Source organism: Sorghum bicolor, chromosome 8 (assembly GCF_000003195.3).
Source record: "Sorghum bicolor cultivar BTx623 chromosome 8, Sorghum_bicolor_NCBIv3, whole genome shotgun sequence".
NCBI lineage: Eukaryota > Viridiplantae > Streptophyta > Magnoliopsida > Poales > Poaceae > Sorghum > Sorghum bicolor.
This window is the reverse complement of record NC_012877.2, coordinates 11,508,699-11,531,791: the sequence shown is the minus strand read 5'-3', so window position 1 is coordinate 11,531,791 and position 23,093 is coordinate 11,508,699. Positions and strand designations below refer to the sequence as shown.

The 23,093-nt window shown below is 39.9% G+C and overlaps 1 protein-coding gene across 1 annotated transcript; it reads right to left on the bottom strand.

Moving 5' to 3' along the window:
- On the bottom strand, positions 1,049-4,078 carry LOC8058145 (receptor-like protein 12). The gene is made up of 3 exons (XM_021465975.1): positions 2,968-4,078; positions 2,701-2,772; positions 1,049-2,562 (listed from the first exon to the last, which is right to left on the bottom strand). Exons 1-3 carry the CDS (start codon positions 4,076-4,078, stop codon positions 1,049-1,051), a joined length of 2,697 nt encoding a protein of 898 aa, XP_021321650.1.

Sequence of the window (23,093 nt, the reverse complement as noted above, 5' to 3'; positions counted from 1 at the left end):
CCCGTCCTTCAACGGTGACCGCCCCTACAGACACTACTTAATTTTTAAGTAAGTAGAGATACATCGCCTGCACTTGTGGTTTCTGCCATTATCATCCTAGCTTGAGTAGCAACTAGAGTGGTTACATTTGAATATCTGAGTAGCACAAACCTTTGTTGTTATGTCATATATAGATTTGATCCTGTATCTCAAACAAGGATGCTATTTACTTGTGCTCTCAGCATTGGGCATTTATGCAAGGCACAGTCCTTCCATAAATGAATTCGTTGGGATTAACATGTTCTAGGAAATATTTACATAGATTACTTATTTTCTAGCCTGGACATAGCGGATCAACCCTTCAACCCCAAGGTTTCGCATAAATGAAGACGATGCTAGGTCTAGGTTGAAGGGAAGGAGAAATTCAGACATGTGCATTGATGCCACCAGAGTACAAAACAATGTCAAGAATAATGAAGAAAATGACGATGGTCTCTTTGACCTTATGCGTTGCTACCGTTGTTGGTTATATCATACATTTGTTTGCTGCTGACGAAGCAGAGGAAGTGTTTGGCATCTCTGAAAAGTACTGTGTTGGTGTCACTTGGATCCGAACCACTGGGTTCTCTGAAGAATTCCTTGCTGGACTCCAATAGCTATCAGATTCAGTGCTGGGTAGGCTTCTAACTACAGAGTTATTATTCTCTTCCAATTAAAATCAGTCACAACATTGTTGGCGTCTCCAGTAGATATGAAGAGGAAATTGATGTTATGCATCTTGGGAAGAAGTGATGATACTGATCAGCTCTGTTGAGGTTCCTTCTACTTGTGTCACATGGTCTTATGGTTCGCACTGTGTGTAAAGTCTAAATTATTTTATGGATGACTCTCAAAATAAAAATTATGGATATGCTAGTGTCCACTTGACTGTTCAAATTACAAAGGTCTTAATTGAAAAGTTACAGCATAGGATTAATATTTTTTCGATACTTCCATATTTGATCCTCACATAAAAACTATGGATCGATGCATATATAGCATACAGGCTCTCCATACAGCAACAGCTCTGTTAAGATTCAGGAGTCAAGTTTTGCTTTCGACTGTGGCTTCCCCATATCACTATGACTGTAATTGAAAAGAAGACACCAAATCCCAATGCTGTGAACATGAACATTAAGACATGTTTGGAGTCCTTCTCTGAAGCCTGTGGCAAGATTGTTTCTGTTGTATTGCTGCATTGTTTAGACATTGGAGGTCCACACAAACAAGTGTTTCCCAAAAAAGAGCTATTGGGAAATGTGGAGAACTGAGATGACTCTGGTATTCGTCCAACCAACATGTTATAGGACAGATTCAGTACCGAAAGGAAGTTCAGCGATGCTAGCTCCTGTGGGATCTCCCCGGAAAGCTCATTTGAAGAGAGGTCTAATGACTCAAGTTGCTTTAATCTGCCAAATTGAACGGGAATTGGCCCTTCTAAAGTATTATGAGACATGTTGAGACCACTAAGCAGCAAAAGATCCCCAACATCCTCAGGGATGGTACCATAAAACGAATTTTTTGAGATATCTATTAGCACAAGTGTCGTCAAGATCTTGGAGATGGTTCTCTGATAACCTTTGTATGTAATTGCAACCGTAAACTGGTATGGTTGCACATGGTAATATTGATTTTCCATGACTAATGTCTCATTATCAGATCTGGTCTTCATGGACTTGAGCATCTTAAACCATTCTGCTGACAATGTGCCACTCAAGTTGTTTGAGGCCATGTCAACAATTCGCAGTTGTGTAAATTCACATTCATTTGCATTGTGCGTATTATATGAAGGATCCAGCAACTGCCCAGTGAACTTGTTAGACTTGAGAATAAGGACTTGAAGTTTAGGAAGTGTACTCATCCAACATGGGAAAGAGTCACTAATCTGATTGCTTCCAATGTCAAGGATCTCCAGGTTCCTGCAAGAAACTAGAGATCTTGGTAATCTCCCGTCAATCAAATTGCCACTGAGATCTAATGCCTCAAGTGCACAACCTTTGCTAATGTTATCAGGTAATTCTCCAACAAATCTGTTTCCTTGAAGACTTAATACTTGTAATGCACTGGCATCCTCTAGTAAACAAGGTGGGATTGAACCACTTAACTTGTTATAAGAAAGATCAATGAGAAGTAAACTCCTAACTGCACCACAAATTGATTGTGAAATATTTTCAGAAAGGCTATTTCTGGAGGCCTTTAGAAAGAGGGTACTACTGAGGTAATTAGAGAAATCAGGCATGGATGAGAACTGGTTGCTTGAGTAGTCAAGTGTAACGCTGCCATCCCTTGGTATAGGTATGGGCCCACTGAAATTATTGAAACTCAGATCAAAGTATTCTATATCAACTGGAAGCAAAGGTTCTTCAGATCCAATACTTGTAAACTTATTATGTGATACGTTCAGGAGTAACATGTAAGATCCATTCAGTATCCCCCATATCCACTGAGGTATTGCCCCATAGATTTGGTTATCAGAGAGGTCAAGACCAGTGATGTAATCAAGATGCCTCAAGAAGCTGGGGAAGCTAGACATTCTGCAAGATGCTAAACGTAAGAATTTGATTTTTGGCAAGGACACAGGTAAAGAACTATTTTCTCCTTCTACCACGCGCAGTTCATTGTTTGAGAGATTCAAGACAGATAGATTTTGCATTTTCGAGAATGCGGATAGTTCCACCGTACCTTCAAAATTGTTTGACTGGAGTAGCAGAACTTGTAGTCTAGTCAAATTTGATATCTGTGGAGGTATCTTCCCTGAAAAATTGCAACTGTACAGTGCAAGCTCTGTCAAGTGACTTAAGTTTCCTATGCAAGAGGGTATCTGTCCAGATAGTCCACAGTAAAAGAATTTTAGCACTCTGAGAGAAGCCATGTTTGAGATCCATGACGGTATGGATCCTACCAGCTGTAAACCAGACACCTCAAGCAGCTCCAAGGATTTGAGCTCACCTATCGACGAGGGAAGTACTCCAGAAAAGCCACGAGCACCAAGGCCCAGCATCTTTAGAGACTTGAGATTGCTTATGGAACTAGGTATGGTTCCTGAGAATTTTGTGTCGTTAAGAAATAATTTCTCCAAGCTACTGTCCTGTGAGAAAGCCGGCAGAACACCAGAGATCCCAGGATTCCTGGAGAGGTCAATTGTTTGTAACTTCTTGTGTTTGAAGATGATGGAAGGGAAATATCCTTCAAACTTATTTGTCGACAGCTGAAGAACAGTGAGGTTGGAAAAACCAACCAAGAACTCTGGCACTGGACCAGACAAGTGATTATAATGAAGCTCGATGACTGTGAGAGATGTCAAGGCTGACAGTGATCTACATATAGGACCTGGTAACAAGCAGTATGGCAAGCTGAGGACCTTAAGTTTAGGACTGAACCTGGCCAAATAGTTGCACCATTGGGCTCCATTACCAGACAGATTCACCATGCCCAGCCTGATCACCTCCAGGTTTGTGAGGTCTGCAAGTAAGGTCTCCATGTTTGGCACTGAGAGCTGCCAAAGGTAATCTGAGGTGAAATTTGTTAACCTGTTCTCATCGTCGAAATCATGGGCATAGAAGCTGGTAGAGAGGTCGAGGAAGATGAGGCTTTTGAGGCGGCCGATGCTAGCTGGTACAGGCCCGGCAAAGTTGGTGTCGGAGAGGTCGAGATGTGTGAGCTGCGTGAGCCGCTCGAACCCAGTAGCAGGGAGCTGGGACACGCTGAAGTCGTTGCCGGAGAGGTCGAGGTGCTTCAGCGATGTTAGTCTGAACAGTGCAGGGTCGAGACCACTGGCTTGCAGCTGCCGACCACCCAGGTTGAGGGAGGTTACATGGCCACCAGCGCTGCCACTGCCACAGCTGACACCATGCCAGCTGCAGCAGTCTGTCTCGGCAGTCCATGTCAGGAAGGTGGTGGAATCGCCGCCAGTAGTGTTGAACGACTCCTTCAGCTCGAGGAGCGCGGAGGCCTGATCGAGGAGGCACCGAACTGGTGGAGACGCAGACAATGAGGTGCTGTTTACCGTCGTCACAGCAAGCATGTATGCAGTGTGGATTTGTAGAAGTATGAGCAGCATGGCTAGCGGTGGTCCAAGGTGTGTGTGTTGCAACTCTAACAATGGAGGATATATCATTGCTCTTAATATACCTCGATCGCACATATGGGATATGGCCATAGAGAATATATAATGACCAGTTCAACATTGTTAAACTAAAGATGGGAATAGCATCAACACAATCAAATTGGAACAGGAGAGGTTAGGCGAAGAATTTGTCTGTTACCACTGATGTTGAAGATCGTTGGAGATTTTAATTTTTTACGTCCAGAGTCAAGAGTCAAGAGCATGTGCTTTGTTCAAACTTCAAAGTAAATAAACAAGTCATAAAAGTCTAAACAATTCGTAGCGTTCCACACGTGAAATTTGGGAGTAAAATAAAACTAATGACTTTTTTTCGAAAGGCGGCAGAAAGATTTTGCCGTATTTTTATTAGACGAGGAAAAATAAAAGAAAGTACAACATAATTACAACTCCCACTTAAAAACTTTCAACCACCGGAGGCAGCCACTCAAAACAGAAAACAAAAAGACAAAATAAAGATAAAAGATAAAAATAAGAGAGGGTTAGTGCTAAGCTTCCACGTTTGGACTAAAGGCCAACTGGAACTGATCTATGTCTTCCTTGCATAAACGTGCCACTTCTCTTGGTCGCAGACTTTTGTTCTGGAAAGTTCTTCTGTTTCTCTTTCCAAATATTCCACCAAAAATAGATCATAAGACCTATGGGGTTTGTCTATCCGTAGCCTGCATCTGCGCCAGTACCCATGGAGTGATCCATTTTCTCCCACCGTGTCAATATTTGATAATCCGAACCAATTTTTCATCACAGCCCATACTTGTTTTGTGAAAGGGCAATCCTTGCACAAGTGCGTTGGATTTTCCGGATCGACTCCACATAGTTTGCACACGGGGTCATTTGGCCAATTTCTTTTTATCAAGTTATTTGCTGTTAGAATCTTCTTGTGTAGCAGTGTCCACGCGAAAAAACGGCATTTTGGTTCGGCCTTGGCCTTCCATATCGGCATAATCCGTAGTTTAATGTAAGACCCTTCGAATTGGATGCGATATGCGCTCTTGGACGTATACTCCCCATCTGCTGTCCATCTCCAAATTATGTTATCCTCTCTATTGGTATCTAGCTGAATTTGTTGTACAACTTCCCATAGTTGGACATATTCATGAAGCTCGTCGAGTGAAAGAATTGGTGTAATATGAGAGATCCACTTGCTGTCCTGTAAAGCTTTTTGCACTGTGATATGCTTTCTCTTGGCTTTCTTAAATAAATTTGGTGCGAAGCTTTTAGGCGCCATTCCTTGTACCCATGATGAGGTCCAAAATTTGGCCGTTTTGCCATCTCCAATCATGACTATTGTCGATGCCGCAAAAAGGTCCCGATCTTGGTTGTCACATGGTAGGTCGAGTTTGTTCCATGCCCTTTCCTTTTGGCGCCATTGGAACCATAACCATCGTAGTCTGAGCGCTCGTGCAAAACGTTCTAAGTCTAAAATTCCTAGTCCACCCTTGATCTTTGGGCGGCAGGAGGTAGGCCAGTTCACTAACGCATGTCCACCATGGACTTTGTCAGGTGTCTCTCCCCTCCAGAGAAAGCTTCTTCTCACTCGGTCAATCCTCTTTATGAGCCACTTGAGTTCTGGGAAGACCGTCATATGGTAAATCGGCTGAGATGAAAGCACCGTTTTAACCAAAGTCTCTCTCCCTGCTGAAGATAAAAACCGCCCCTTCCATCGTGGTAACCTAGCATTGATTTTATCTAGGAGTGGTTGTATATCAATTTTCCTCAATCTTCGTATGTGGAGGGGGAGGCCAAGGTATTTTCCAGGGAAATTGCAGATTTTTCCGGGGAAGTTCTGGAGTATGTGTGCAACCGTGTTGTTGTCTATTCTGATCGGGTAGATTTCCGTTTTAGAGATGTTTATTTTTAGTCCTGAGCATTCTCCAAAAAAGGACAAGATTCGGTGTAAATGGTCAATTTCCCTAGTACTGGGAGAAGCAAAGATCGCCGCATCATCCGCATATAGCGAACATCGAAGGTTTGCTGCCCTTGGTAAGACTGGATTAAGGATGCCTTTCTGTGCTGCGACCTCGATGATGCGTTGTAAAGGATCGATGGCCAAAATGAAAAGCAACGGTGATAGGGGATCCCCCTGTCGAAGCCCCCTTTCATGCCTTATATCTTTCGTTGGCTGACCATTGATTAAAATTTTTGAACTTGCCGATCCTAGTAAGGCCGCAATCCAGTCTCTCCATTTTGTGCTAAAACCTAGCTTTTCAAGTACCTCTAGTAGAAAGCTCCAACCGATGGAATCAAAGGCTTTGGATATATCTAGTTTTATGAAGAGGGCTGACTTCCTTTTCTTGTGTAGCAATTGGATCACCCGTTGTGCATAAATGAAATTATCATGGATACACCTCTTCTTTATAAATGCGTTCTGGGCATTTGATACAAGGTCGTTCATGTGTGGTGCTAACCGGTTCGCAAGCAATTTTGTAACAATTTTCACAAAGCTGTTTATTAAGCTTATTGGTCTGTAATCTGATAGAACAGATGGCTTTTGGGTTTTTGGCAACAGGACAATATTAGCAGTGTTGATCAGATGAAGCTTCACTGTTTGGTTATTGAAAAAATACATGATCGTCTGTCTCACATCTTCTTTAATGACTGGCCAGCATTTCTTGTAGAAGCACCCTATGAATCCATCTGGGCCAGGTGCCCTCTCAGATGGCATGTCTTTGATCACAGCCTCAATTTCTTGCATGGTGAAGGGGGCGTCCAGATCCTCTAGATCGTGATCCTCGTAACCCAATTCTTCCCAGTTGATTGCTTTGGTTCTCACACTTGGACATCCTAACAGATTCGCAAAATGATTGAGGGCCAATGCCGATTTGCCCTCTTGTGAGATGACTGGCCCAGAGTCTCCGTTCAAGTTAGCAATGAACGATTTTTGTTTCCTCATATTTGCATGCAGTTGGAAAAAACGTGTATTAGTGTCTCCTTTCCGAATCCAAGTCAGTCTCGAGTGCTGGCGAGCCCTTGATTTTTGTATAGCTGCTAATCCCATGGATTTTGTTTTGAGGTATTTCTTAAACTCCCATTCTTCTTGTGTGTGAGAGTTCTCTCTTCTTGCGCTTTTTTCTAGATTTTGCAAAGTTAAGGTTAAGATAGCCCAGCTCAGTTTCCATCCTCCTAGAGATTTCCTTCGCCAGTTCTTAAACGCCTTGACTGTTCTGAGCATTTTGACATGTAGCCTGAGGATGGCGTCTTGAGTGTTCACCGCACCCTTGACACTTTATATTCCAAACTTTTCATGATTATTTAAGACCCCTAAATAGTCTTTTCAAAAAAAATCATCCAATGCCATTGCATTGATTTTAAGGTGTAGAAAAACTCGATCTTCCTGTTGGGGCGATGCCTGACGCCCAAGGTTCGTAACGGTGATTGCTTCATACTGGTCAAACCCTGTGGGTGCAGGTACATAGCAATGTCTCCGGAAGTTGTCTGCGAAGGCCTCAAGAAGTTGGATTCGAGGCCCGCTGTGAAGATCCCCAAGATGTCAGATTCGAAGCTCTCCGTGAAGATCCCGTGACAGCTTCGCCTAACGTCGAAGGACCAAGCCTTCAGGTCGAGAAGGCTTGGATCAAAGGTGATCGATGGAAGGCAGCGGAGCCCCCCACATAATGATATGTTATGTGTTATCAAATACAAGTCACCATTCATAAAATCTAGGCAAGCCAAATGAGAAATGCTGATATATTGTCTGTCATTAAATACAATAGTATTTTTACAATCTACACACAGAGACAAAATATATGTGCTTTGTCTTCTCTCTGCATATAAACCTCTTAATTAGCAGTATCAATAAATCTGTGAACCTCCAACCAGTATAAATATAATGTGTAATATCCAAGACTCTCCATCTCGAGCTGTACAAAAAATATAAATATAATGTGTAATTAAATGTAAGGTAAACTTAAAACCCACTATCTTACTTAGAGAGTGTTATTTCAGACAGTTTAGCAATAACTTCAGAAAATTGAACAATTATACTTCTTATAAATGTGCATGTCGATCTCTTACTTATTGTAATGATGTCAACAAACAATATATCACTAACCAATAATTTAAAATAACCATATGAATAACTAAATAATCTATTTTAATGAACAAATTCACAATCTAAATCTAGATAACACTATTCCCCATTATTTTTTATGCATTTACTTGGATGCAAAAATTATGAAATTGATGATTGATGAGCCACCTAATCTAAAATTTTGGGACAATCACTTTGTTACATAGAATAGCCAAAACCATTCTTTCTCCCCCCCCCCACCCCGTCCCCTCTCTCCAAACACGATCATGAAAACCTAGATCTATTTTATCCTCAAATTAGAAGGATTGATGCAAAAAGAGATATGAGCATTAACTAACCTTCTTAAGCTACTTCCTTTAAGAATAATGAAGATCAAAACATCCCCCATTGTATTTTGTAATTTTTTGATCTCCAAGTTGATCGCCAATGGAAGGTGGCCCGGCTATATCATTCTAATAGGGAGAGGAAGAAGGGGTATTCATTGTTTTTTTTTTCAGGTGCCACACTATGTATACCTCTAGTGTAAAACGTAGACATTGGTGCTTTACTTAAGAAAGCCGATAGTGTAAATCTTATATATACAAAGGTGGTTCCTTAAGACATCCACCAATATATATATACATATATATACTCCCTAGCTCCATGCAAGAAAAAAAATGCAATTCTAGTACATTATCTTGTTTTAGTATCTTGAGTTAGCCCATTATAAATAAAAAATATTAAAATTTATGAAACCAAATAAATATCATTAGTTTAATTATAAAATTTTTTTCATAATAAATTTATTTCAAGCCATAGATATGAATATTATTTACTAGAAATTTAGTCAAATATGAAGTACTTTTACCAGTACACAACCCATATTTACGTTCTTTCTTGAACGGAGCGAGTATAATTTTAGAGATGGATGTCTTTATTTTTCCGCCGGTGTAAATACACCGGCGATTCCTATCTACTCTGGCGATTTTAGCATTGCTCCTATATGTTTTTCTACTGGCGCCTTTTCCTTAATTATAAATTAACAGCGTGTGAAGACAATCACAAGCATTCGATAAAAACGGTTCTGTACTAGTGGTAAGTTGATAACAGAAGACTCCGAAATCCTGAGACTCTCCAAAAGAAAAAACAAAAATCTGAACGAAGCATTCGATAAAAAGTGGGCTGAGATGTGGTGGCGGTGTGCCCTGGACGGATGAAAAACTTTGGTTAAATTTGTACGTTGCTTGGGCAATTTTTTCCTTTTTGTCACCCGGATTTGTGGCCATCGGATCCTTCTTTCATTTGATCTAGTCCTTCCATTCTTCCTTGCTTCTACGTTATTGTTCATTGTCTAGATTTCAAGTAAAATGCAGATTAGTGTCCGTGTTTGGTGTCTACTGCTACCAGGAATAATTGTCCAGTTAGCATGTTTTTCTTGTTCATGTGCTATTTTAATTCATGTCTTTCTCTTACAGTCTCAGTTTATAAATTTTACATTGGTTATGTCAGTGTAAATTTCTTTTATTATTGGTGTAAATATGTTTTTTATCTGCTCTCTGTAATTTATGTTTTTTTATATGTTTTCAATTTGAATTTCTTCCAATTTGCCTTTCATAGAATTAATCTGTTTCTGTAATTTGTCTTTTTTGATAGTTTTCAATTAGAATTTATTCTAATTTGCCTTCCATAGAATTAATTTGTCTTTGCAATTTGTGTTTTTTTCAATTTGAATTTCTTTCAATTGGACTCCATAGAATTAATTTGTTTTTTCTTTGGATCCTTTATTTTTTATATGGTCTGTTAGATGTAATCTTGTGGTTTTTAAATTCGGGTGTTTGATTTCCATATGTCAGCTGTTTTGTAATTGATGTGAGAACTGAGCATTTTAATTGTTTTCTCGTCACCCGAGTGACAGGAGCCTTTAAATCACCCATGTTTAGCTTCAAAACTATTACCACGACTGGGCACGCTGCCGCCGCGCCGGCGATGAACAATTGACAAAATATTTAAAGATACATAAGGCAGGAGTATTTAAATTTTGGGTAAACAGTGTTTGCACAGAAATAAAAAATTGTTTGCACAGGCATGCAGACTAGGATGCTACAGTCGCAGGTGGCGCGAGAGGCGATGGATTTATTCATGGATGAGGGTTATATCTTATGTGGAGAAATTTTCCTTCTTTAATAATATACTAGTAAATATGTCTGTGTTACAATAAAACATAATACATATTGAAATCAGACTACATACCATCGCTAGCTAGGTGGAAGTCATTCTCACTCGTATGAGCACCGCTCATGAGTCTAGGTCACATATAAGATATAGAGAGAGTGTGACTTAGTATATCTCAGAATCACAGTACGCATCATCGCTAGATCCGAGTTGCATAACTCGTATGAGCATGAGTGATATAAGTTCGGGTCACATATGAGACACGAAGAGTGTAATTGAGACGGAAGAAATTTTGCACCGTATAGTACTTGGGGGGCTGGGGAGGTCAAACAAAAAAAATCAGATGACATTTTTCACTTTTTAGTACTCCTCCCGTCTACGAAAGAATCAATTTTTAGAATCCGTGCCAGTCAAACTTTTTTAAGTTTGACTATTTTTATAAAAAAGAGTAACAACATTCATGACATAAAATGCGCATCATATGAAAATATATTCTATGATGAATCTAATGATATTAATTTGATACGATAATCTTAATATTTTTTTATAAATTTGGTTAAAGTTTAAAAGTTTGACTTAAGACAACTCTAGAAATTGACTTTTTCGTGACGGAGGGAGTATTAGGTATAGAAGTATTATAGTATACAAATTGGAACAAACATAAGATATATTACAACTTCTAAGTCATGGAACTCTGGAGCCTGATAATCTACTTCACTGAACTTGGACCCGAATGTACTGAAAGTAAATTCACAAGTAACGTCGCCATGAAGCATGACTTGTATAATAAGAAAACAAAGGACACACTTGTTCTGAAAACGTACATATACTTAACAACTAATATGGGATGATTACTGGAAGTTTGACGTCCAGTTATCATCGGCCCCTTGGAGGAGGGCACTTTTGTCGAGGGCAGCGCTGCTGCTGTGAACCAGCGACGCGGCCGCCGCTGCAGCAGCCTAAAGGTCCCGCTTCCGCCAAAGCCCTCCTCGGTGATGATGCGGTGGACATATCATGTGGCGCACCTGAGACGATCAGCGCGAGAACGACGAAGAGAGCCAGCAACCAGGCGATCGCCCTCCGGGACACGGTGTCACACCCATATTTTAAGAACAAAATAGGATGCATAAAAGACTCATATGTGCCTCAGAAACAGTCGCACACATAAGTAGACAAATCTCAAATGTACCATTGCAGTGTTTATTACATAGCGGAATATAAAATATCACATAGTCTCATACAAAAATGATAACATAAAGTAAACAACGCTCTCAACGGAAGCTCCACACAGGGACACTGTTGACTGGTTGACTCCAAACCTAGTACTCATAGCGATAATCCTCATTCCAGTCATCTTCATTATCATATCCTGAGGTGTTGGGAAATTGCAAGAGTGAGCACATATCGTACTCAACGAGTATAACCAGGGGTTCATGAGACTCAAATAGCTAACACTGGTTTGACTGCATTTAGCTTTTAATAGTGGATAGCATATTCATAATTAAATAGCAAATGCCAATGTAGCATAGATAATCCACTAATCACATGATCAAGTGTAAGCATAATTAATCTCATAGCATAAACGATAATCAAATGAACATAACAACTTAATAAGCTCATTGTCGGCGCAGCAAGAACCCCCAAGGCCGCTCATAACCGTGAGCACGGCTAGTATACCAGTTTTACACTCTGCAGAGGTTGTACATCTTTACCCATGAGTCATGATTTACCCTTTCGCCCGAGGTAGCTAATCTCTTAAACCCCTTCCTAGGGAGGTCGGCAGGGATCACTATGAAGCCTTTCAAAAGTTCGTCTAACAAGTTAGGGCCGCAAGGTTTCCTTTGCGCGCAGATATAGAGCCCCTTCCGATGGCACAATGACTCGCAGCCTATACTCATACAGACAGAGGCCACACTATACCCAAAACGGTTCAGCCCCTCCGCCCTTTCGGATAACCTCTAACAAGCTAGAAAAGGGCTTCATACTGAGCTAAAGCCAGAGCCATTATAGCCCTCATGGTTGCACTGTTGTCCCGGTGATCACTTACAGACAAGATCTCATACAGTTATTTGTCATTCTTTTAAGTTCATTGCATAGTTATTAATCATTTTACAAGATCATGGATTATATCAAGCACTAGCACATCTACAACAAATACATATCAAGTAGGTAGCAAGGAATCCAGGTAACAATCATCTATGATTTTGCTAAGGTCGACAAGGTGATAGCATGCATATGATATATATGTACTTAAGTGAATAGGTAACAAGGATGATCCCAAGTTATACTTGCCTTGCTCAAAGCTCTCCTGAGCTTGCTGGTCCTCAAAAGCTTGGTCTTGGTCACCAACGTACGGCTCACCGTCTAATCCCAATCATCAATCAACAACACGCATTCCAATGTAGACAATCATACACGAAGCAAACAAGATATAATTAGAACATTACACCAAACAGTGGTAAAACAAAGATAAAAGTTTATCAAAATATTCTACGCAGCGTTACGATCACACAAACGTAAAGTTCACGAAAATCGGAATTAAAACGTGAAAGATATGAATTTTCTAAGATTTCCTATAGAGAAATAATTAATTAAATGCTACTGCAAAAATAAAAAGTTTCAAAACAGTAAACTAATATTTCTAACATGTAGTGCTCGTAAATACGAATCCAACGAAATTTGAACGGACAAAAACGAAGTTAAAATGAATATTTTATGAGGAAAAACAAATCAGTGGCAGCAGCCCGGCCGGTTTCCAGCACGGTGGCGCGCCATGGGCGTCACCGGGAGCTCATCGGCGCACACTTTTAGTTTCCGAGCACCGTTTCAAGAAAGAAAAACTCCAGGATGACGAACAGCTCACCGCGAACTTATTGGAACCCTTTGCTTGACCCGGGAGGTGATGAAAACGGCTCGCGGCGCGCGGCGGAGGACTTGGCTCTCGGCGAGATCCGAAACCGCTCGGTTTTAGGTGGCTAAGGCTTGGCTTCGCGTTTTAGATGCAAAAGGGGTTCGCTGCGGTGCTAGGGAGCTTTATAGGGCGCCGAGTAAACGATTTTGGCAAGAAATCCCGACTTCCCGGGATTCGGTTTGGCTTCCCGGTTGGTGTCCTGCTCGGTGACGCTCGGGAAGATGAACAGGACACTGCGCTGCGGGGCCAGGCTGGAGGGGATCAGCGCGCGGGCTTCCTGGGCCGCGCTGGGCCGAGGCGAGGGGGAAGGGGATGCTCGGGCTGCGGCCTGGGAGGCTTCCTTTCTTTTTTTTTTCCTATTTCCAATTTCTTTTCTGTTTTGTTTTATTCTCTTTTTTTTCAAAGTCTTTTTCAAAAAGGATTTTGATGACAATTAAATATGAACCAAATACAATCACCACAAAATAAAATATGTCTCAGCATGAATGCACAAAATCATGTTACTAAGCTTATGATAAATTTTAAATTTCCACAAAAATTGTTTATTTGCTACGTTAAATGCTCACTAAAATTCTTAAATAATTCAAATTAAATCCTATTAATTGAAATTCAAATTTTGGGTGTTACACATGACCACGCCCGTCATACTATACTAGCTAGATGTGAGTTGTGACGTCCTAGTTGGGTAGACGGCTATAGCACAGAGAGGTTGGCTGCCAGTGGCGGAGCCAGGATTTCACAGCTGGGTATTCCACGTATAAAAATTTTTCAATGCATATGTGCAATAATAATAGAGGATAAAATTAATACAAAATTAATTCTGGTGCACAGCTCAAGTAGTACATATAATTTCCTTAAAATATATGCTAGGTAAAATATTTATTTATCCTGGTAACAAGGCATCAGACAAAGTGAGCCTAGTGTCGCCCCTGGTAATAATCAAAGTGTATATAAATTCTTTATCTATGTTACAGGAACATAATGCAATATTTTTTTTAAAAAAAATCAGAACGCAACAAAAAAAAGAAGAAAACGAAACCTTCAATTCTTACTTTGAAGAATAAAAAATAGATGTGGGATCTTTATGTTTACCTTGTTATTGCTTCAAGCCGTATATGAGAAAGGCGTTGAGGGGGAGCCGTATATGAGAAAGCCTACAAAGACCACTGACCGCCGCCGCTAGAGGAATGCCGTCGATGGGGTTTGTTTCTGATGAGTTCATGGGTTGCCGCTACTAGTTGTTCTACTAGGCTTAGAGCAACTTCAAGAGTTTAACTATTCTTGTTGTTTATGCTATTTTAGAATTTGTAGCAAAAAGTAGACTCCAACTAATATGATATTTAATTTTGTAAATTAGGAAGTTAGCTTTCTCTTGATTTTCAGTGGCTATATATAGCTTATTACAGACGCTAACTATAAGACTTTGTAAAATAACAAGATTATTGTAGATCTCTTATTTTTTTAGAAATTTTCTATTCGACAAAATAGCCAAACAATAGAATTTGACAATTAATTTTAGCCAGACTATTGGAGTTGCTCTTAGAGCATCTCCAAGAGAATAGCCAAAAAGATTAGCCAAATTTACTGATTTAGCTACTCTCTAAAATAGATTTGACAAAAAGATATTAGAGTACTCCAACAGACTCTATAAAAGAATGACTAGTGAGGTAGGCTATCCAAAAGTAGAGAGCGAATAAGGCGGGATGAAGAGCTGCTAAATTTGAAGAGTTATTAATAGAGTCAAACATTTTTCCTTCAACAATAGCCAAATTTACCTTTAGAAAATGATTTGGCTAATCTCTTGGAGATGCTCTTATAGGCTACATATTTACATCATTCAACAAACTAACATATATACTGATTATATATGTGTGTATATATACATATATTTGTATTTATCACAAAAATCATGGATATTCCATGGAATACAGGGGCATACCCCTGGCGCCGCCCATGTTGGCTGCTACTATGGGCTTTATAGAGGCCGGCGTATTATTAGCAAGGCGAGCTGCGCCTATTCCGTGTCTAATTTATTTATTTATTTACGCATTCAACTCAGATCAAATAAGGCCTTGTTTAGATGCATCTCAAAACCTAAAACTTTTACAAGATTTTCCTTCACATCGAATCTTTCGGCACATGCATGGAGTATTAAATATAGATAAAAAATAAAAACTAATTATACAGTTTGTCTGTAAATCGCGAGACGAATCTTTTAAGCCTAGTTACTCCATGATTGGACAATGTTTGTCAAGTAAAAACGAAAGTGCTATAGTATCAAAATCCAAAAAGTTTTTGCATCTAAACAACCCCTAATTGAGAGAAAAAAAGTACGCAAGGATATGGGACGATCGGTGTCTCGATTTTTTCCACAGATAGTATGTACGGGCCTTTTTTTACTATATTTGTTAAACGACTTGGACTTCTGGGTGCTTAGTTTTGACGACGACATCAGGGGACAGGTAGTTTCCTAATGTAATACCGGGAAACTTTCTGGTTTTGTTTGCAATTGCTTGACCGAGGGTCTTCGGCTCTGTCCGTCCTTGCGTTTGCGTGCTTTTTTCAGTTGGAGATAGGGGCAGGATCGCAGGATGTTCATATTTGACGAAGTACTTAGGCCTTGTTAGTTCTTAAAAATTTTTAAAATTTCTCGTCATATCGAATTCTTGCACGCATACATAAAACATTAAATATAAATAAAAAAACTAATTACATAGTTTACTTATAATTTGCAAGACGAATTATTTGAGCCCAGTTATTCTATGGTTCGATAATAATTACTAAATACAAACAAAAGTGCTACAGTGACCAAATCCAAAAATCTTGGCGAACTAAAGAAGGCCTTATTTGCCAGCCACATCAAATGAGCACACACCAAAATAAACATAGGAATATAGTAGGATAAATAATGAAAAACCAAATTGGAACAGGTGGAGAAGTCAGTCGGAGGATTTTTTTTTCCCTGTGTTACCGCTGATCCTCATCATCTTTGGAGATTTTTCTACTCATAAGTCAAGGGTCATGTGCTTTGTTTAAAGTACACAGTCCTACAAGCCTTCCCCTTCGTAGCCTTCCAAACGTGTGTGATTTGGAGAGTTCATGTGACTTTACTCTCGACACTTTATGTTCTAATTAAACTTTTCATGATTATTTCAGCACCTAAATGAGCTTGAAAAAAATCATCCAGCACGGTTTATGACCTCTGCCATGCACTTATTTTAAGGTAGAACAAGACAACTTTATTGAGAGATAGTGTCTAGGTCTCATCCATATATATAACTAAGAGCACTCACAATAAAAAAACTATCATTCACTACCAGACTCTGGTGTTTTGGCACTCGGCAAAGCATTTATCGAGTTCTACACTTGACAAAGACCACACCGAAAATTTTTCGTCGCCAAAATGATCTTTGTCGAGTGCTATTTTTTAGGCACTCGGTAAAGACTGAAATGAAAAAAAAACTAAAAAAATAGAAAATATTTTTTTGAGGGAGGTCCCCACCTGTCTCCGTTGAAGTTGCGGCATTTTTCGCGCAAAATATGCGGCTACAAGACCGATGAGTTTCAAAGCCATGACCTTCCTTACGCGTATATCTCTCCCTAACCACTGCATCACACTATCACTTGTGTCTATATTGCATTTTAGTTCCTCGTATATTATACCAAACCACGTGTGAAATGATTGTTTAAGGACCTAAACGATTTCAAATCAAAAAGTTGTCAACAACAAAGTTTCATAACTTTTTGAGATCTATAATTTTCATTTAGAGAGTTTCTCCATCCGAGGTAGTTTACAAATTTTGAATTTTAACTTTGAGAAATTCAAATGTAGTTTTTGCATGACAAGATGATTTCAAATCAAAACATTGTCATGTACAAAGTTTCATAATTTTTCAAGAGCTACATAGTTTATTCAGGAAGTTTTTCTATCCAAGATCGTTTGAAAAATTTCAAATAAAGACGCAGTTTTGCATGACAAAATAAACACAAATGAAAAAGTTGCCAACTGTAAATTTTATAACTTCTTAAGATCTATAAAGTTTATTGTGGTTGTTTAGTCATTTGTTCATCCGACATGTTGATTCTAATATTTTTCACAAAACTTATAATCTATAACTCTATTAGATTAACAGAATGGGAGTTATACCTGTTTTTCTATGCTGGTGTTTTTCATATCGCGGGAAAACTTCAGGATACATGTTTATTCTCTTGCACATAAGCTCTTTGGGATGTCAGAAGTTCTTAATGTTAGTTAAATTGCCTGGAAAACATGCGAGCTACCTTTCTTGTGTCCCCTAGTTGACCCTTTTAAGGAGGGTAGCCTAATTAAAGGAGTTACAATGAGAAGGATTGGCTAATGTTGGATCATATGTGAGGATCACAAGCGCTTGGTAAATTGGTTTGATTCAAGATATCATCCCATTGAGAGAATACTAACAGAGATATATGTCATTGCTGATACTCATGGATTGAGAGTTGTGTTTATGAGGATCAGATGACACCAAAGTCTACAAAGCTATATGTACAACGTGAGAGTGAAGCAACTTAACCATGACTAAGGTACCGATAAATGGAACTTAGTGATGAAACCAACCTTGGATCAAGATACTCGGTACAAGCAAATTTAAAAGACTATGATGTGTAGCGTCCAAAAAGGATAGGAGAACTAGTCTCTAGTGTCCCCCAATCAATCTAATTTTAAGAGGGTAGTACCTTGATATCACGGATGATGCATTTTAAAACTAGCTTGAAGTGATAATTGTCTTCTGAGATATTCTATGGTTATGATCATCTATCCTTATCGTGTTACTGACGTTGGTCACTTGATGACAGGGAGTGTAGTGTCCCATGAATCCGGAGCACAATATGACACCTCTCATGGATAGGTGGGAAGAATATGATCATCTTGCCTTTGAAGAAAGATGCTATGAGTATGACAAAGCTGAGTGTTATCAAAGTAATAATACGGAAGAGCAAGTTGACATTGAATCAAATCAGAATCCACAACGACGGAAGCAAAAAAGGAAAGCCCGTAAGAAGACTGCTCACGGAAATAAAGTACAACAAAATTATATCAATGGAAGACTGAACAATATGGATATGAATAACATTCAAGGAGTCACCAAAGTGGTGGGTGGTTATGTTCAAGTGGACTCAGTGTTGGTTTTTGCTCTGTTTGACAGAAGTGCTTCCCATTCTTTCATTTCTGCCAACTTGGTAAAAACAATTGAGCGGGTGAAGTGTCCAACAAGGAAGCTTTTGTTAGTTCAAACTCCAAAGGGAGAAATACAGGCAGACCAGGTTTGCTCGAATATTAATCTAGTCATAAGCAAGGAGAACTTCACAGTAAACCCTATTGTGCTAGAGTCACTCAATATTCCTTTGGTTCTTGGCAATGGATGGTTATGTGCACACAAGGCAGTGATCTATGCTACCCAGTGGAAACTTTTCTTAACCGCACCATCAGGGAAAAGAATTGAGTATCAAGATGGTCCACTCCTACATGAGGAGGCATATCTATGCTAAGTTATCATGTCTTTGAGTTGTATAATCCAAAAAGTTGGTAGTCAAGATGGTTTTTTAATCAGCTATGAATAATAGACATTTTATGGATGTTTTGTTCACCAGTTGTGATCCCGAGACATAAGTGTTTACATTGGAATACAAGTTGTGAAGTTAAAATAGTTATCAAGATCTTTTTCCTGTTTCTCTTTTGGATTCCGTGTCTCTTCCGAATCTCGAGGACGAGATCATTTTAAGGGGGGTAGATTTGTAACACCCAAAAATTTACAACTTTTAAAATAGGAGAAAAATGATTTAATTGTGTATTTTGTGCTCATGAAAATATAGGAACAATAATATTTTTCGTCAATTAAAATTAATCATAGGGTGTAGCAACATTTTTGTGCACTCATGCTTATGCATTTTTATTTATTGTGCTGAGTGTTTTTGAACTAAAAATTCAAAATGATTTAGAAAGATTTTGAAATGAGTTTCAATTGCCTTTTGGAATAAAAGAGAAAGAAAAAACAAAAGAAAAGGAAAAACCTCCCCCTCTCCTTTTTCCTGGGCCGCGAAGCCCAGCCTGCCCCCCGCGCCTCTTTCCTCCTTTTCCCCCTTCTCACCGACAGGCCGACCCCACCCCTTGTGTCGCTGACCAGTGGGACATAGCCGTCAGCATCTCCTTCCCCTTTCCTTCTTCTTGTTCGCGTGTCAAGCAGGACACGGCCCGAGCGAACGAGAACCAAATCCCGAGTTCCACGGGATTTTCCTGTGAGAAGATCGCCCCTGCCTATATACGTTCCCCAGCCTTCCCTCCGTGTTTCTTTTCCTTGCTTGGTCATCGCGAGAACGCCTAATCCTATTTTGGATCTTGCCGAAAAGCACAGGAAGCCGCCGCCGCGGAGCGCCTTATACACGGTCGTGCCGTCGAATTTGAGCAGTGGCCGGGCTTCACAACTTGGTAAAGAAGCTCCCGATCCTCTTTCCGAGCACTCTACCAGCCCCTGTCCTTCTCAGATGATCGCCGAACCTCGCAGGGACCCAGGATTCGCCAAATCACAACGTCGGTCATCTCCGAGTTGTCCTTGCCTTCGATTTTGCCTCGGGGTGAGTTCGTCGTTTCCCCCTCTGTCTCCCCATGCTATCGGTTTAGCGAATAGTGGACCGTAGCGCATTTTTTCTATGAACTCCGGCGAGCTCATGACGTCGGCCATGGCGCCCCACCGCGGGAGATCACCGCCGGCCACTACCCAGCTCCCTGGATCCATCTCCACCTTCGGATATCAGATCAACGGATGAGAACAGATCTTACCCCTTCACTTGAAATTTTTCTAAAGACCCCCTTCCCTTTTTAAGTATAAACCCGCAGTCCCTCAGCGTACTCAGCAAAATGTGTTTTCCATTATATGAAAGCGTAAACCGACTCAGTGTATTTTGAAATACGTTTTCTGTATTTACAAAACTGCCATTGATTTTGTTTTAGACATAGAATGCTCATTTTAAATCCGATTTGACCCATTCAAATTGCGTTAGGTTCATAATCATGAGCTATACATGTTAATAATATTGTTTACTCAGTTTGAAACCTTTTAATTTCGTGATCCTATTTAATTAATTACTTTTATATATAAAATCTTAGAAAATTCATAACTTTTCCGTTTTAGCTCCGATTTTCGCGATCTTTATGTCTGTGAGATCGTAGCGATGCGTAGAATCATTTTACAAAATTTTTAATATTGTTTTTATATGATTGGTGTACTGTTCTAATTGTAGCTTTGTTTGCTTCGTGTATGTTTGTTTCCGCTTGTATGTGTGATCGATGATCGAGTTTAGACGGAAAGCAGTTTTTGGTGATCAAGATCAGAGCTTTGGCATCAAGTAAGACCAGTAGGACTAAAAGGATCAACAAGAGCATTTGGATTAAAGTAAGTATAGCATTGGGATTTTATTTCTGTGACCATGATCCTGTGACTAGATTAATGTTAAGTAATAAATGATAAAAATGACTTTTTAGCAACTAGATGATTTGCCTGTACGTGATCACCCGGGATAACAGTGCAACCATGAGGGCTATAATGGCTCTGGCTTTAGCTCAGTATGAGGACCTTTTTCTAGCTTGTTAGCGGTTACCTTAAATGGCGTAAGAATGGCTAGACACGTTGGGTATAGTGTGGCCTCTGTCCGTGTGTATAGGCTGCGGGTTATGTGCCATGGAAGGGGGCTCTATATCTGCCTGCCGAGTGAATCTAATGACCCTAACTTGTTAGACGAAATCTTTGAAAGGCTTCATAGTGATCCCTGCCGACCTCCCTAGGAAGGGGTTAAGAGATTAGCTACCTCGGGCGAAAGGGTAAATCATGACTCATGGGTAAAGATGTACAACCTCTGCAGAGTGTTAGAAACTAGTATACTAGCCGAGCTCATGGCCAGGAGCGGCCTTGGGGACATCTACATTAAGGGTGATGATTCTTGTTGTGTTAATATGCTCATATTTATTGTTTAATGCTCTACATTATTTATGTCACATTGATCATGAGATTGTGGGATATATACAATCTAGTTGCTATACTTGTGGAGTTTGACATGGACTCACTCTTGCTATTTCCCCCAAACCTCAGGAGAAGTTTAGGCTTGTGATCAACCAGTCAGTTGGATCCTGTAGAGAGAAGTTAATACCCGAAGTTTGGAGTTGTTTATCCGCTGTTGCTATCAAAGGTTATCTCTTTTATACTAAGTACGTTATATATTTATGCATTGTCTTTTGATATTACCCCTTATTTGTAGCTATATGTGGGATTTGACTTCTAAAACTCACATATGGTGGATATCTGATTTTGTCCTTAAAATCAGGTATTACACATGGTTAAGATCACTGGCCATGTGCTATGGTTGCTCGTCCTCTCGTTGAAGGGATTCATTCCATCGGTGCTCAAGGCAAACCGTACATTCCTTGGGTCCGAACTGAACAGTGGGTTGTTATTATCAAAGTCCTGCCACTGACTGCCATCGGCCGGGTGTGCAATCACATCGTCATCGACCTTGCGCTCATCGTCCCACCATGTCATGAACGCGGCTTCCTTAGGGTTCAGGAAAATATGCCTCAAGCGGTTGGTCACTGGCAGATACCACATTACCAAGGCAGGAATTTTTCTCTTCTTTGCGTCGTTGCCTAATGGGGTGTCCTCTGGAGGTCGAGATTCTTGTACCGCCTTTTTGGAACCCTTCTTACTCCTCTTGTTCCCGGTGGAGGCTTCTCCGCCACTACAAAGGTCATTATCCTTGTACCGACTTGCCCCACAACGAGGACATTTATCCAGACCTTCGAAAGTTTTACCACGAAAAAGGATACAATGGTTGGGGCATGCATGGATCTTTTCAACACCTATTGTCAATGGACTTATGAGCTTCTTAGCATGGTATGTGTTGGAGGGAACTAAGTTCGACAGTGGCAGCATAGATGACAGAAGATGCAACAGATTGTCAAAACTGCAGTCTGACCAACCGTACTTAGCCTTCAGGATGAGTAGCTCAAGCACAAAATAGAGGAGTGTCTAGTGTGTTGGACAGCCCTTGTCAACACATTACACAGTCTCCTTTGACGCTGTTTTCATCCGCTCTAGATTTTCTAGACCCTTCTTCTGTTGTAGTATTTCTGGTCCAATGGCACGAAGCATTTCCTCTAAGTTGTCAAAGTTTTCTGCATCCCACTCACATATTCCAGCATCATTATTGTCAACACCACCAACATCCCCATCATTATTGTCGACACCACCGGCATCATCACCACGTGCTTGTTCATTGGCTAAATCATGTTGCATTTGTGCTTCAAACATGTCTGCGTATTGGGACAACAATTGGCCTTCTTCAGCATCATCTTCTTGGTCATCATCGTTGCCGTCAAGAAACATTACTTCACCATAATGAAGCCATACTGTGTAGTTCAGAACAAATCCTCGCCTAATCAGATGTGATCTGATGATTTCCACATCATAAGTTGCTAAATGGTTCTTGCAATCTTTACAGGGACAAATAACTGAACAATTATTTCCTGCTGACAACGTCTTTGCATGATTCACCACGACAGTAATAAATTTGTCCACCTCATCAGCATAGGCTTGCGAGTACCTTGGCAAACCATACATCCAAGTAGCCCTATTCTCCATCTTTACATAAATAAAAAAAATTAATTACTTGAGAATAATTACTAGCAGCAATTAATAAGTAACAATTATTATCTACCATTATTAGCAACAATTATTAGCTATCATTATTAGCAATAATTGTGTTAGAAACGATTATTAGAAATAATTAATAGCACCAATTATTATCTACCATTATTAGCAACAATTAATAGGTAA

Excerpts from the sequence above, each read along its gene's own strand:
- LOC8058145 (XM_021465975.1), bottom strand. The coding sequence starts at position 4,078 with ATGCTGCTCATACTTCTACAAATCCACACTGCATACATGCTTGCTGTG. Across the intron at positions 2,773-2,967 it reads AGTACTTCCCTCGTCGATAG|GGAAGATACCTCCACAGATA; the intron begins GTGAGCTCAAAT and ends GCAATTTTTCAG. Across the intron at positions 2,563-2,700 it reads CCAGTCAAACAATTTTGAAG|CATCTTGCAGAATGTCTAGC; the intron begins GTACGGTGGAAC and ends TCTTACGTTTAG.